The 16599-nt window shown below is 40.4% G+C and overlaps 1 protein-coding gene across 1 annotated transcript in view; it reads left to right on the forward strand.

The window, feature by feature from the left end:
• The window catches only part of LOC126143528 (CLIP-associating protein 1-A-like), a gene marked incomplete at its 3' end in the record, with an annotated part of 85068 nt that overhangs the window by 44964 nt on the left and 23505 nt on the right, over positions 1 to 16599 (forward strand). The window contains exons 8-10 of the mRNA XM_049915434.1: positions 5426 to 5472; positions 13430 to 13499; positions 14972 to 15040. Coding sequence (XP_049771391.1) covers positions 5426 to 5472; positions 13430 to 13499; positions 14972 to 15040 — 186 coding nt within the window. The remainder of the gene's footprint in view (positions 1 to 5425; positions 5473 to 13429; positions 13500 to 14971; positions 15041 to 16599) is intronic.

A 16599-nucleotide genomic window follows, 5' to 3' on the forward strand; every position in this document is an offset into this window, starting at 1 on the left:
ATTGCTCAACTCCCTAAACCTTCCTACTTTTGGGTGATTTTAACTCTCATAACCCCTTGTTGGGTGGCACCATGCTTACTGGCTGAGGCAGAGATGTCGAAACTTTACTGTCTCAGTTCGACTTCTGCCTCTTAAACACTGGGGCCGCCACACACTTAAGTGTGGCTCATGGCAGTTATTCGGCCATTGATTTATCAATTTGAAGCCCAGGACTTCTCCCATTTGTCCACTGGAGAGCACATGACAACCTGTGTGGTAGTGACCGCTTCCTGTCACTGCCCCGGTGTCAGGCCCACGGACGCATGCCCAGATGGGCATTAAACAAGGCGGACTGGGAAACTTTCGCATCTGCTGCCACTGTTGAATCTCCCCAATGTGGTAACGTTGATGTGATGGTTGAGCAGGTGACTACAACAATTGTTTCTGCGGCGGAAAGCGTGATACCTCGCTCTTTAGGGTGCCCCCGGGAAAGGCAGTCCCTTCATGGTCACCAAAAGTCGCTGAAGCTATTCAGGAGCGTTGGCGAGCTCTACAGTGGGTCACCCTTCCCAGGAGCATCTCATAGCCTTTAAACAGCTCCATGCCCGCGTTTGCCAACCTGTCGGATGACAGAAGCACGAGTATTGGGAGAGATACGTCTCGACCATTGGGTGCCATATGTCACCTTCCCAAGTCTGGGCAAAGATAAAACGTGTTTCCGGGTATCACACCCCCAGCAGGTGTTCCCGGTGTTAACATAAATGACATGTTCTCTACTGACGCAAACGTGATTGCTGAGCACTTTGCTGAGCACCATGCTTGAGCCTCTGCATTGGAGAATTACCCCCCAGACTTTCGCACTCTTAAGCAGCGGCTGGAAGGGAAAGTCCTCTCTTTCACTACATGCCACAGTGAATCTTATAACGCCCCATTTACAGAGTGGGAGCTCGTCAGTGCCCTTGCACATTGCCCCAACACAGCTCCTGGGCCAGATCGGATCCACAGTCAGATGATTTAACATCTCTCATCTGACTACAAGCGACATCTCCTCATCATCTTCAACCGGATCTGGTGCGATGGCATCTTTTCATTGCAATGGCGGGAGAGCACCATCATTCCAGTGCTCAAACCCAGTAAAAATCCGCTTGATGTGGATAGCTATTAGCCCAACAGTCTCACCAATGTTCTTTCCATGCTGCTGGAACGTATGGTGTGTCGGCGGTTAGTCACGTGGCCTACTGGCTCCATGTCAGAGCGGCTTCCGCCAGGGTCTTTCTACCACTGATAATCTTGTGTCCCTCGAGTCTGCCATCTGAACAGGCTTTTCCAGATGCCAACACCGGAGTGCCGTCTCTTTTGATTTACGAAATGTGTAAGACACCACCTGGCAACATCATATCCTTGCCAGATTATAGGAGTGGGGTCTCCAAGGCCCGCTCCCGATTTTTATCCAAAATTTACTGTCGCTCCGTACTTTCCGTGTCCAACTTGGTGCCTCTCATAGTTCCCCCCATATCCAGGAGAATGGAGTCCCGCAGGGCTCTGTATTGAGTGTGTGTCTATTTTTAGTGGCCATTAACGGTCTAGCAGCAGCTGTAGGGCCATCTGTCTCACATTCTCTGTATGCAGACGACTTCTGCATTTCGTACTGCTCCACCAGTACAGGTGTTGCTGAGTGGTACTTACAGGGAGGCATCCACAGGGCGCAGTCCTGGGATCTAGCCCATGGCTTCCAGTTTTCAGTCATGAAGACGTGTGTCATGCATTTCTGTCAGCATCGTACCATTCATCCAGAACCAAAACTTTCCCTTAATGACGATCCACTAACAGTCATCGAGAGTATCGATTCTTAGGTCTGGTTTTTGACACTCGTTTGACTTGGTTTCCTCATTTTCGTCAGCTTAAATGGAAGTGTTGGCAGCCAGCAGGCCCTACGCTGCCTGAGCAACACCTACTGGGGTGCAGATCGCTCCATGCTGCTGCAGCTCTACAGAGCCCATGTTCAATCCCGCCTTGACTATGGGAGTGTGATTTATGGTTCAGCGACACCCACAGAATTGCAGTTGCTCGACCCTTTACACCATTGCGGAGTTTTCCTAGTGACAGGAGCTTTTAGGGCGAGTCTGGTGATCAGCGTACTGGTGGAAGCTGGAGTCCCTCCATTGAAGATTCGATTTGCACAACTGCTCGCCAGTTACGTTGCACACATTCATAGCTCTCCTGAACATCCTAGTTACTGTCCTATTTTCACCACCACGACGGTTCACCTCCTGCATAGGCGGTCCAGATCAGGGCTAACGATGGCGGTTCGTGTGCGATCGCTTCTCACTGAACTGGAGCTCTTGCCTTTACCACCTCTCCTCGAGGTCCATTCATGTACACCTCAATGGTGTAGCCCTAGGCTGAAGCTTCGCCTGGACCTTTCGTGTGACCATAAGGACTCCGTTAACCCTGTGGCTCTCTGCTGTCACTTCCTATCGATTCTTGAAGTGTTCTGGGGCTGTGAAGTGGTGTTTCACCAATGGCTCGATGGCTGATGGTCATGTTGCCTTCGTCTACATTCACAGTAGCCATATTGAACAGCATTCCTTACCCAATGGCTGTAGTGTATTCACTGCACAGCTGGTGGTCCTATCTCGTGCACTTGAGCACATCCGTTCATGCTCTGGTGAGTTGTTTCTCCTCTGTACTAACTCCCTGAGGAGCTTACAACCTATCGACCAGTGCTACCCTTGCCATCGCCATCCTTTGGTAGTTACCATCCAGGAGTCCATCTATACCCTGGAATGGTCCAGTCGTTCCTTGGTGTTTGTCTGGACCCCAGGACACGTCGGCATCCCAGGCAATGAACTTGCAGACAGGCTGGCCAAACAGGCTATGCGTTCTGGAGATGGGCATGGAACAAGAGTATATTTGGTGAATGGACTGGCCTTCCCCTTCCCCACTGAGCAGTGTTGGATGTGTTGGAGAGATGTATTTCAGCACTTCCATATGCACCAACAACCATTCAGCAATTGTCAGCTGTGCTAGTGGAGGAATGGAACACTCTACTGCAAGAAGTCCTTACGAACTTTGTGGCCAACATCGGAGCATGCTGCAGAGCAAGCATCGCTATCCGTGATGGTCACACACCGTATTAAGAACCATGTCCCACCTTTAGAATGCTCAGGGGACTGTCACGAGTTGTGGTGAATTCAGTGTAATTATTGTCTTGGAATTAGTGTTATTTCTGCTCATCTCATTTCATGTTTATTTCAGCTACCTTCTCTACTGTAGCAGTACTTGCTATGTATGGTCCAAGTTTCATGGATCTATATTACTTGACAGTGACACATCATGCAAAAGTTACTTTCACCCTTAAGTTTTCCCCACCGGTGTGCTTTCAATCAATTTGTGCCATTTAAGATATGAAAGTACCTTATAAATGTTGGAATCTATGATGTATTATGCACTATATTACAAAAACCTGAAGTGTATGTAATATGTTGTATGAAGCCCCTAATAAAAACAGCGTGTGAGCATGTAGGGTGTCATGAAAAGTGAGGAAGAAGCCACTTCCAGAAGAAGCAACAAGCAAAACCTCCAATGTAACAGTAGTAGTTTTTCCTGTTTTATTCTCTTGTATGCAGACTGAGGTACAAATGTGGCTGAATAAGTAAGGTCAATGTGCAAAGCTGCTAATGAACAGGTCACTGCCATCCAGTTGGCAACGTATGTAGAATCGGCATATCCTATTTTGGCAGCTATGTTTCTCAAAACACAATCAGCAGATCAATCCTGCTAATGCTTCAGTTTCTTCTTGCATCTGGTATACAGAAAAAGGCAACAAAAGCCTTACTTTTACATGAGTTATATACTTCAGTTGCTACATTTAATACTTAAGTTATATTCTGTTTGAAACTTTATTGCATGTAGACATTATGTAATTCACTCCTTGGTGTGGTCCCCTTATTGTGTAGCATTGCATCAGTACATTGATTTGCAAGTGAAAAGATTTTAAAAGAAAGTAAAGAAGTATTTTCATTGTGGTGGGATCCACTCAAGCACTGCTTTTCCAACTCTTCACTGAATTGAATGGGATCCATTCAAGCACTGCTTTTTCAACTCTTCATTGAATTGGAAATAATTTCAGTGCCTCTTTCAGTAATATGGCAATATGAAAATCTCTGAAGAAAAAGTGTAGTCAGTAGAGTGGGTATGAAAGACAATCATATTCCATATTTATGATATGAATATAATAGATGGAAACATTCCATGTGGGAAAAATATATCTAAAAAGAAAGATGCTGTGACTTACCAAACAAAAGCGCTGGCAGGTCAATAGACACACAAACAAACACAAACATACACACAAAATTCTAGCTTTCGCAACCAACGGTTGCCTCGTCAGGAAAGAGGGAAGGAGAGGGAAAGACAAAAGGATTTGGGTTTTAAGGGAGAGGGTAAGGAGTCATTCCAATCCCGGGAGTGGAAAGACTTACCTTAGGGGGAAAAAAGGACAGGTATACACTCGCACACTCACACATATCCATCCGCATATACACAGACACCTGTCTGGACCATCTCCTCTGAAGGTCTTCCTGTATGGTGGTACAACATGCAACGTGTGGTTCTCATGAGCACTAAAAATGGCGGAAATGATGTTTCTGTTGATCTGTATTCCAATTTTCTGTACAGGTTCTGGAACTCTCAGAACCGAGCCCATTAAAAACTTTTTTTTTATGTGTGTATATGAGCACTTTAAAATGAAAGCACTGATCATATTGAAAAGAAGCTTACTATGTCCAGTGCAGAACATAATATAATCCTGGGGACTCTGGGGTGTATTGAATTACTAGTGGTGGAACTTCTCTATTGATTCCATTAGTGTTTTGAGTGACCATTCATCAGTTGTTCCCTGGAAATAAAATGGTCCAGAGTATTATGAGGAGTCTCCATTCACAAAAGGATAAGCAAATGATTTCATTGAGATGCCTATTGGGCCATGTGTGAATGCTGAAATGTTTTGTGGACACAGTATGGTGTCTGTGTTAAATATGATTAGCTCATTGTTGATCTGGAAAAAAAAAATATTGCCAATAGGAGGAGGATGTGACTCTTTGTGAAAGATAAAGTAGCATCAGATGAAATTCACAGTGTGCTTATATTGTATGTACTGCTGCAAAGAAGATGCTCTGACTTGCTAATGTTAGGCTTTCTGTTCTAGGTGGGGGATTCTTATTGGTGCTTGTTTGCAACTGAACTTGTTATGCTGCTGATTAGAGGATTGCATTTTACAATATTTGCTGTTGTAGATTCAGATACAGGCTGAATGAGGACTTGACTGTATCTTAGATCCTTAGCACGTGCTTGTGATAAGAAACAATTCTATTAACAATAAAGAAATTGGGGGATAGTCTGCTGACAATTTTGTAACTGTTAGACTGATAATAAATTCATTTTTCAGATTCTGCAAGGTCCTTTGATGAACCTGATGGAGATGCTGGTGCTATCGTAAGTATAACAAATTTTTTACAAAAAGTTTCACTACCAGTTTCCAACATTTAGTGATCTAATAATGTTAACAAGGTATTTTTCCTCGCTCCTGAAATGTTCCAACTCATGTGCTTTTTTGTCGGTGATTTACACTGAAGTTGCTCAGTGAAGGATTGAGTGGATTTAACCTGATGTTTCTATCTGCCTGCTGATAACTTTATTTGGCCATGTTTTAAAGTCTGTGTTCATTTGTATGCAAAACTATTCAATTGCCGGTTGAACTGCAAATCCCGTGGGAAAAATTATCTCATTCTAAATTTTCATTACTTGGGTACCCTGCACCCCAACCTGTGCTGGATAACTAGTTCACTTATAAATTCCACAGCTGTTAAAGAAAAGTGTTGCTTTAAAATATTGTAACCAGTAAAAACTCATTTAATATACAGATTGTTAATGACAAGACATTTATTTTCATTTCTACTTCACAAATTTTTACCAAGAGAACTGGTTGTTATTGAACCTGTTGTAGCAACAAGAAGTTTTTCATAGGGTATCATGGGATTTTAAAATATGTATGTTCCCTTGTTGTCCTGTGACTTCCAAGTTGCTATGATGTGATTCCATAGGTCATGTGTGGAGACTGATTCTGTCATATGGGGGACATCTATCAAGTGAATGTCATCAATAAGGAAGGAGCAGCATCTGCTGATCAAAAAGTCTGTCTTAGACAGTTGGAGTGACATGATATCAGTCATTATTCTGCTGGAACATAGTACCAGAGCACTCTAGGAGGAGGGACACTACCATTGTCAGTACAAAGGCTCTGTAATGATGAAATGGAATAGAATGCAGCATTGTAAATGGACAACAAACTGTGCTGAACGCACATCTATTGGAGTTGCCAACCACAAAGCTTTGAATAAATATGTGTCTTTTATGGTTTAACAATTTGAATTAGAACTTTACTATCTAGGACAAAGGAAGCTGGAAAAATTAGGTGGCGAACAGACCAGTCTCTTTGCAGAAAAGGACACCAAGCAGTGCCTGTAACTGTATCAGTTGTTCTGACACACTTCAGTGTTCTCAGGTGGTTTGTGCTACCTATGAGACATACGTGCCTACACTGCCTTTAATTGTAGTATTGTGTTTTATTGTGCCATTCTCAGTGTGCACAGTCTTCAGTGATCATTGATTTAACAATTTACACAACTCTCCTGACCAATAATCCTTTCCTTTGGTAACACTGATTAATCTGTCAGCACACTACCTCAGTTGTTGGTGATATACTGAGGTGACAAAAGTCATGGGATATCTCCTAATATCATGGCAGACCTGCTTTTGCCTGGTGTAGTGCAGAAACTTGACATGACACGGACTCAACAAAGCACTGGAAGCCCCTGCAGAAATATTGAGCCACGCTGCCCCCCATAGCTGTCCATAACTGCGAAAATGTTGCCAGTATAGAATTTTGTGTACCAACCTTTTGATGTTGGCCTGTAAATGTTTGATGGAATTCATGATGGGTAATCTGTGTGGCCAAATTATTCATTTGAATTGTCCAGAATGTTCTTCAAATCATTTGCGAACAATAATGGCCCGGTGACATTGTGCATTGCTGTTTCGGAACAAGAAGTCCATGAATGGCTGCATATAGTCTCCAAGTAGCTGAACATAGCATTTCCAGTGAATGATTGGTTCAGTAGGACCAGAGGGCCCAGTCTGTTCCCTGTAAACACAGCCCACACCGTTATGGAGCCACCAGAAGCTTGCACAGTGCCTTGTTGACAACATGGGTCCATGGCTTCACAGACTCTGAACCACACTCAGACGCTACCATCAACTCTTACCAACTGAAATTGGGACTCATCTGACCAGGCCATGGTTTTCAAGTCGTCTGGGGTCCAACTGATAGGTCACAAGCCCAGGAAAAGTGCTGCAGCTTGATGTGCTGCTAGCAAAGGCACACATGTCAGTCATCTGCTGACATAGCCCATTAATGCCACATCTTGCCACACTGTTCTAACAGATACGTTCATCATACATCCCACATGGATTTCCATGGTTATTTCACACAGTGTTGCTTGTTTGTTAGCACTGACAACTGTATGCAGACGCAGCTGCTCTCGGTCATTAAGTGAATGCCGGCAGCCACTACATTGTCTATGGTGAGAGGTAATGCCTGAAATTTGATATTCTCGTTACACTCTTGACATTGTAGGTCTTGGAATATTGAACTCCCTAACCATTTCTGAGACTGAACGCCTCATGCATCGAGCTTCAACTACCATTACGTGTTCCATGTTTGTTAATTCCCTCCGTGTGGCCATAATCACATCCGAAACCTTTTCACATGAATCACCTGAGTACAAATGACAGCCCCACCAGTGCACTACCCTTTTACATGTTGTATATGCAATGCTACCACCGTCTGTGTGTGTGTGCTTATAACTGTCCCAGGACTTTTGTCACCTCAGTGTATACTGCATGCATGTGATGAAGTATGGTGTGTGTGAAGAAGAACACTTTCTTTGTATTACACTAGTGTCCAAAACTTAAATATATTTCAGGAAAAGAAGACAATGAACAGAGAATGTTGTAGCAACTACTGTAAATGACTGAAGGTTTCCCGACAAACAACAGTTGTATTACCTATGTAGTAACAGAGTACTGGCAATTCTGAATAGCTACACCATTCAGGGATAATGAGAAACAGTGCGTTAGATTTGTATTATCTCAGTTGCACTTGCTATTCATTGTGAGAAGAGTATAATCTTTTGTGTCAGGTATGTAATGTCACAAAGACACCATTTGGACTCTTGTTTTTCAGGGCAGAATCTTTGAACAGCTTGAAGTGGGTTAGACATGGACCACACTCTGAGTAACATTGAATTAGCCACAAAATATTGTTTCAGTGCTTCACTTTCGGAAAAGGTGTCTCATAAATTCTGTGGTGACTTTGTTCATTTAGAGGCACAGAAATGATTTCCAGAAGGGAATTATACCTTCCAAAAAGATACCACTTACACTGCTGAATATGTTCAAATTAGCCAGATTAGCTTGGGGGTAAAATAACACGTTTTCCCTCCCCACAAATGCAAGATATGGCTGTACTCGAAGTAGTTAGGGACCCAATAGCACCTCCTCTGGCATGTCACAATGATTTGTATAAAATCCCATCGGCCACCAATTTTAGATTTATTTGAATGAATCTCAAATAGGATCCATCCTTTCCTTGGATGTTGAAGATGGCACTATGCTGTATTATAGGTTGTTGTTAATTTTTTCTCAAGTCAGGGCTCTTTATTGAAATTAATTGACAATGACTTATTTTGATTCCAAGGCAAGTTAGGTAAAACAGAATGAAAATGCATTAAATGTTCTATAGATAGGATAGTAGTGGTATACAAAATGTGTTGGGGTCAAGGGGGGGAGGAACCAGTGAACTGTGGATTGCACAAAGCTCTTTTTAAATCACTGTGCTGCAGGACATGTGTAGCACATACATTACGTGGATATCTACATCATCATTTTTACACATAGTGCACAAATATCATATTTTATTTTCTTATTCTTTCAGCAGATGGTCCATGGGGAAAACAAACCATTGGGCATAAGAAAACTGGCAATATGTTGGGCCTGTTGATGCTCACAGTTTATTAGAAGTGTGACCATGTATCGCCACTGTATAGATAAACTCAAGGCTAATTTTTGTGAATTTTTATGATGTTGTATAATGGTTGACATGTGAATAGATGGGTGAGTGAAACATTGCAAATCCAAAATTTAGGAATTCAATCCCTGGTTGGTTTTGATACTATTACAGTAATTTAGTGTTACATTTCACCTTTATCAATGCTTTATGTATGTGCAAAACACTAAGTTGCACTCTGGTTTGGAGTCCACTTAAACTGCATGTCTCTTTATAACTAGTTGGGTAAGTCACTTCACTGGTTGGAAGAAGGCAACCAACTCCAATAGGACTATTCATAACTAAACACTGTGATGAGGAAACTAACTGTCAAATAGAGAACAGCTTCAGCCTTCATTTTGGTTGATGATATGTAGGGAATTTAATTGTAATTTGAGTGCTAATAACAGTTATTGCAGTAGAGTTCCTGTAGCAAATTCCCACTTACTGTTGGTAGTTCTATTGTATGAGGTGAAAAGTAATGATGATGCCTTTTTGAGAGTTGCATAGCATATTTATCAGCTCTCTGGAAAGGGAAAGCCGGCCACGGTGGCCATGCAGTTCTAGGCACTTAAGTCCGGAACCGTGTGACTGCTACTGTCGCAGGTTCGAATCCTGCCTCGGGAATGGATGTGTCTGATGTCCTTAGGTTAGTTAGGTTTAAGTAGTTCTAAGTTCTAGGGGACTGATGACCTCAGATGTTGAGTCCCATAGTGCTCAGAGCCATTTGAACTATTTTTGGAAAGGGGAAAAATTGATTACAGGCCCATATTACAGTTCTTTATTAGATAAATTTTCTAAGAGATTGAGCAAAGTATACCCCATGTGGTGCAGAAAATGATACTCTTCCACAAGATGAATGCCTGAATAGTTTAAAATTTTTGAACACTATGATAAGATAGTATGGTGTTGGATAAAATGTAATAAGTTAGAAGGAAACTTTTTCCAAAGTAGAACAGATTTTAATGAGGAGAAAAGTCATTGAAAAGTCTCCGAATGTCTCAATAATTCTTCATAAATAACACAACCATTGAACAACAACTTTACTAGACCAAATGATGATCACAGAATTGTTATGCATTGTCTTATCATGCCATTTTGACAAGCAGATATGACAGTTTTTCTGAGATCTTTAGGAATATAGTAAACATAGCTAATTACCAGAATGATGATGATGATGTTTGGTTTGTGGGGCGCTCAACTGCGTGGTTATCAGCGCCCGTACAATTACCCAATCTTTGCTCAGTCCAATTCCCCCACTTTCCTGGATGATGATGAAATGATGAGGACAACACAAACACCCAGTCATCTCGAGGCAGGTGAAAATCCCTGACCCCGCCGGGAATCGAACCCGGGCCCCGTGCTCGGGAAGCGAGAACGCTACCGCGAGACCACGAGCGGCGGACTAATTACCAGAATGTACGGTAGTACAAACCATCTGATGTTAGGAGAATGCGAAATATTTAAAATAATATTACAGGATCGTAGAGAGTATAATTTCTATAACATGTTTCAGAATATGAGTACTTAAAGAGCTGACTTCCTTGAATGCATAACAGATAAGTGGTGTAAAGGGTAGATTTAGCAATGTGTATAGAAAATCCACACTCTCCAACCCCTACTCCACAATTTGAACTGTAATGACCCGTCACAAAGAAATCACCTGCTGTGCACTCTCATCCAGGGTACTTGCTTACAGTTATACAAGGAGAGTCTTAAGTGAAGTTTTGAGGGTAGGTGATAAGCTACTGGCAGAAGTAAGGGTGTGAGGGCAGGTTGTGAGTTGTGCTCAACTGGTAGAGCAGTTGCCTGTGAAAGGCGAAGGTCCCAGTTTCAAGTTCCGGTCAGGCACAGTGAGGAAGTTTCAAATCAGCATACACACTACTGCAGAGTGAAAATTAATTCTGAAAAGAGCCTTGTCAAAACACTACAACACTTTCAAGTAATGTTCTAATGTAATGGTTATTTAGATCAAATTGAGTGAATGTTGCAGCCAAAATGAACTGAACCTACGAAAAAAGACTGAGAAATATGAAGAAAAAGAATGAATCTGTTATCCACTTGATGCTGTCCCAAAAAAAGGTTCTATTGTCTTCTCTGGAAACACTGCATGCATTGTATTCAGTCCCAACCAATGAACATAAAATGACTGCTTAGTAAAGTTAAATATAATTGAGGCCTCTGAAAACTGGGTGTATGCATCATTCCACACTGATGTGGGATGCCGTATCTGAAACAATCAAAAGAGTTAAGGTGGTTTGCAAGAAAATTATTGACATACTTGACTGAAACTGTGAAGTAATGAAGGTATCACTAAATGCTGCTAGTGTATCATAATGAAACAAAATAGGGCAGGACAAACGTCGTGAAGCAAGCTTGAAGTTTACAGGACAGTGGAAGTAAGGAGTCTGCTGATACAAGGACATAGAAAAACACAAATGGGATTTCAGTGCACGCAAGGCTTGGAGTTTAGCGCTCATTCATCAGAGCCAGAGGACATGTAGGACATATACATTTCATGCAGTAGTGGGAGGTAATATGATAAAAAAATGGGTGTAAAAGAGTGTAGACAGACATTGAGGAGTCAAATTCTGCTATAAGTGTGGGGGTTGGGGGGGGGGGGGGGGGGCGGTCACTATCAAAAACTCAGTCTATAAGATCAAATAGTGAGCACACACAAAAGCACTGATTTGTAACACTTGGAGATAAAGACTTGTCCAGAAATACTGTGTAGAATAATGGATTTTTAACTCGTGTAATAACCCAAAACATGTTATTAAAATAATAATAATAATAATATTGTTAATAAACTCAATGTTAATCACCCTCTTAAAATGGCATGTTAGAGCTCTTTGGAGTGCTGTAAATGTTGTAGAAATGGTGCCAGGCAGTTGTGCAACCATCCACCACTGACATAATGGACAGGACTGAAGATGAGTGTCATGCATTGTCAACAATAATCTGTTTCATACACATCTGGCATTTACAATTGTAGAAATGATTCTTGATTGGAGCACGGTGATCAGTATGAAATGTTAAATATCGATAAAAACAGTCTTGATCACATTTTCTTATTTTTTATTTGTTGCCAACCTGTTTTGGCCCGTTCCTTGGACCATCTTCTGGCTTACACCGCCATTATGGCTGCTGGTGGCAGCAGACAGAGCAAGATCCATAGAAGTATTGTTGTCACTGCAGTGACCGCTGCCACCAGCAGCCATAAAGGAGGTGTAAGCATGAAGATGGTGTGAGGAAAAGGTCGAAACCACTTTCCAACAAATAAAAAATCCGAAAATGTGATCGAGACTGTTTTTATTGATTTTTAACACCTGGTATTGTTACTGTCACTAAGTGCAGGTCAATGTCAGCCATTTCCTAGCAAACATTGAGAGAGGAATAAAATGCAGTGGGCACTTGGGTGTCAGACATCTCACAAAAGGCCATTGCTCACAGTAGCTCATGAAACATCACTTCTTCCGATGGCTAAAGAACACAGAAACTGCGTAGTATCTGGCTGTGGCACGTACTGTGGTCTGACGAGACATGATTTTTCTCTCTTCAAATCATTCAGGACATTGGGAACACCAATGGCCCATTGATATGTTTAACTCACAGTGTGCTGAGGATGTAGTTCAGGCTGAAAATGGTTCAGTGATGTTTTGGTGTTACTCATACAGTGACCTGAGCCCACAAATTTGCATTACTCACTCAGGCGCCCTCTTGCACCTCAGCTGACCCATGAAATGCTGGAACCATCTGGAACATCATGTCAGACATAGCTATCAACATCTCCTTGAATTTGGTTTCTCTACAGGATCTAATCATTGAGTGGCTTCAGCTGGTTATGACATTCCTGAAGAAACTGTGGACTTTCTTCATTGCTGAATTGAGACCATTGTGAGTTTAGACATCACATTACACGGTATAAGTGTAATATCACTTGAGGGTGGCTATTTTTTCTCTGTTATACTTATGTAGTGTTATTAATTGTCATTGTCATCAGTAGAATCCACAACTTTTGGAAGCAACCCATAGAACACACCAGTGCTGTTGACTGTGGGAAAAATTTACAAATTTCATGAGCATTTTGCTGATAGTAAGAGAAGAACAGTTTTAAATTGCTGAGAAATTTTTATCTCTACTTTTGAACTGTATTTCCGGACCTCCAGTTAATGGTGTTATTTTGAACATTTCATCTGACACATGAATGAAAATTGATGTTACTGTTATATAATACATGTTTTAGTTGAATGCAATCATTTCATTGGTAATGTGTGTGATTTTCAGCCAAAATCTGGAAGACAGCGATCTGCAAGTTTTTCAGTGAGGTCTGGAGTAGGCAAAGCAATTTCACCAGGTGAGAAACAAATTTGTTACTAACTCATTGCTGGTATGTTGATTTCGTTCGTGTGAGAAAAAATATTTTATCTACTATATTTTATATGATGATCTGTAATATGAGCACTGATATGTTTTGTCTGTAGACAAAAAGACTACACTGCAGGAAATGGATCTTGCCGCAACTACCTTTTTTGTCATCAATAATAAATTTATGTTCCTATATTACTCAGCTTTTGCGAGGCTGTACCTGGATGACATGTTACTTGAATAGGTATTGTGAATGAGCAAACAGGTGCATGTTATTTCATGAGTAATTTATATTTAATGTTTACTGGATTTTTCTGGTTCTATATTAGATAGATGCTGAGATTTTGGCACACTCATAATTTTCAGTTTGGGCATTTTTTTAAATTTGTTGATTATAAGGACAGCATGCTATTTCTCCTTTACAGTGTGAAGCTCACAGTAATGAAAGAAATCAGTCCTTGCATTTAAATAATATATATAAAAGAAAATACTTTGAGGGAATGGAATGAATGCTTTGCCTTAGATTTGCAGGATTGATAATATTGAGAAGAAATGGACGTCATTTAATGGAGTTGAGTTCTTTGTTCTGTTGCAGATATGACATTACATTTTGGTTTGGTGTGTCTACTATTTTCCAACACTAATGTCACTGAGCTTTTAGGATCCGTACTGAATACTTTCTTCAGAGACAGTTTTCACGCTAGTGAAATTGATGAAAGAACTTGAACTTTTTATAAAAAGCTGACATTTATGATTAAATGCCGTTGTCATTGCAGATATTTTCTGTTACCACGTGTAAAAACTAATGTACTGTTGTCCTGATAATTTAAATGCATTTATGTGAGTGCACTGTATGTACTGCTCACTGAATATACAGGTGTCTAAAAGGTGGAAGAGTGTGTGTGTGTGTGTGTGTGTGTGTGTGTGTGTGTGTGTGTGTGTGTGTGTGTGTGTGTGTGTGGGTGGGTGGGTGGGTTGGGGGGATTATCCTTGTAACACAGTCTAGCTTAATGTGTTCACATTAATACAATTTAAATATTAAAAAGAACATTAAACTGGTTAAGATTGGATGGTGGTGAAGTTTCCAGGTAATGTATTGTTACTGGTGTATCACAATAATTTACAAAATGGATTCTGTATCCTAAATGCTTTCTAATATATTTTTATGTGAAACTCACAGATATTTCAAAGTCTGCTGTGTGTGGCTTGATGTGGATATTTTACACTCTATCATCCAGTGACATTGCTGCTTGCTTGTATATCTGTCTGCATGTTTGCTTGCTTAACCATCATCAGTAGCTTTACTTATCTTCGTATGTAGGCTAATCACAATTCTGAATAAACTTTCCTTTTTGAGCTGTATAATGTATCGTCTTCTGAATTATTGTCTTGCAATTGTTGATGTGACCCATACTCACTTCCTTAATATGGTGTCTGTTCTGCTTTGCATGTTAACGAAAGGGCCGGGATCTAAAACCAGGCGTTCGGCCTCCTTTCAACGTCAATTGGTTACTGCGTCATCTGCACCAGGTATGATTTTCCCCTGCCCCCCATTGTGAACACCTTTGCCACAATGTATATAGTTCATGTAGTCTCAAGTGAGTAGGCTTGATTAGTGTAGAATTAATGTTGTTCAAATTTCTCATCACTATTGTGTACTATGTACTGTTTACTGTCTGTGGATGTATGCAAGGTGTAACAAATGTGAATAACTGTACAAGATATTAAATGTAAAGTAGTGTGCATCATTTCCATTGTTTTGAAATCATACAAGTTATTTCATATTAAAACGACAGTGATTTTACCCAGTTGCAAGTGTAGAAACATTTATGAGGCATATTAAGATTACGTTTGTCATTTATGGACATTTTAGAAGATATTACTGTGTTATTTTAAAATAAATACAGGTAACTGTGACCAGTCACTTTTAATATATATATGTTCATTTCCGTATAGTAGTTGTACAACCGATACTGGTAGATTTATATGGCAGTCACTGTTTGCAGTATAAAGTTAATTGTGTGGTCAGTATGTAATTAAAATGGAAACTTCCAGGTCGATATTAAGTACATCACTGCCCATACTGCCGCAAGCCAGTATCCAGCATCATGCTACGAAAATAAATACACAACTTGTGCATTCCTCATTAGTCTCAAAAAGTAGTTTGAGGAAATAAATAAATATTTAAAAAGTCAATGGTCAGAGTTATCTGTATTTGTAGTCAACAAATAGGCATACTTTAAATTATGGTCTGAAATATCTATGAAAATTATTCTTATAGCTAAATTAGTGTTGTGGACTTAAAACTTTGTGGCTTATTACATCCGTTGACAACTTTATCAGAGAAAGTATATATACTTCTTTACTATTTGTTTTCTGAATTATGTATTTTGATTGAGCTGGAAAGGAATGGACCCAGCCATTTTTTGTAGCTGTGAACCATTTCAGCATTGGTATGTTGTGTCAGTCTTCATTTTAGTGAAATGTTGCAAACATTGTAGTACAAATGAATTTTAGACAGAACAGTACTGAACCACCTACAAAGACAAATCAAACTAACCATTATTAACATATATAATAATGTTTCTGAAAATTCCAACACTGTGAAGGATGATTATACTGAAATTAGTTTACCAAAAATTATGGCTATGAAAATAGAAAAATGATTGGGATTAAGTAACTGTTCATGATCTCTTGAGTTTTAGATTCTAGTTTGCTGCAGAAACTGCGTGCACTGCATGTTGTGGCATGGAATGAAGAAGTGTCTGAATGTGTTCCTGCTGGAATCTTTTTCTGTGCAATTTGTATGCAAGTACACAAAGGATCACCTTCTTATATGCACTGATTCCACACACCTACGAGTGCCGTAGGACAAATTTTCCTGTACAGGCCAAAATGACATCACAAAATCCTCTCCTAGGAACTTTTCATTCTGTCACGTTAAATCTCACATGCTGATATGTGACATTTTAATGTTCACAAGGCACTTCATTTAATATTTTCTCTACAGCTAGACAAAATTCAAAGTTGACCAAGTCACAGTTTGTACCTAACTGTACAATTGAATGTGGAATTTCCGAAGGAACAAG

The sequence above is a fragment of the Schistocerca cancellata genome, unplaced genomic scaffold (genome assembly GCF_023864275.1).
Source record: "Schistocerca cancellata isolate TAMUIC-IGC-003103 unplaced genomic scaffold, iqSchCanc2.1 HiC_scaffold_822, whole genome shotgun sequence".
Lineage (NCBI taxonomy): Eukaryota > Metazoa > Arthropoda > Insecta > Orthoptera > Acrididae > Schistocerca > Schistocerca cancellata.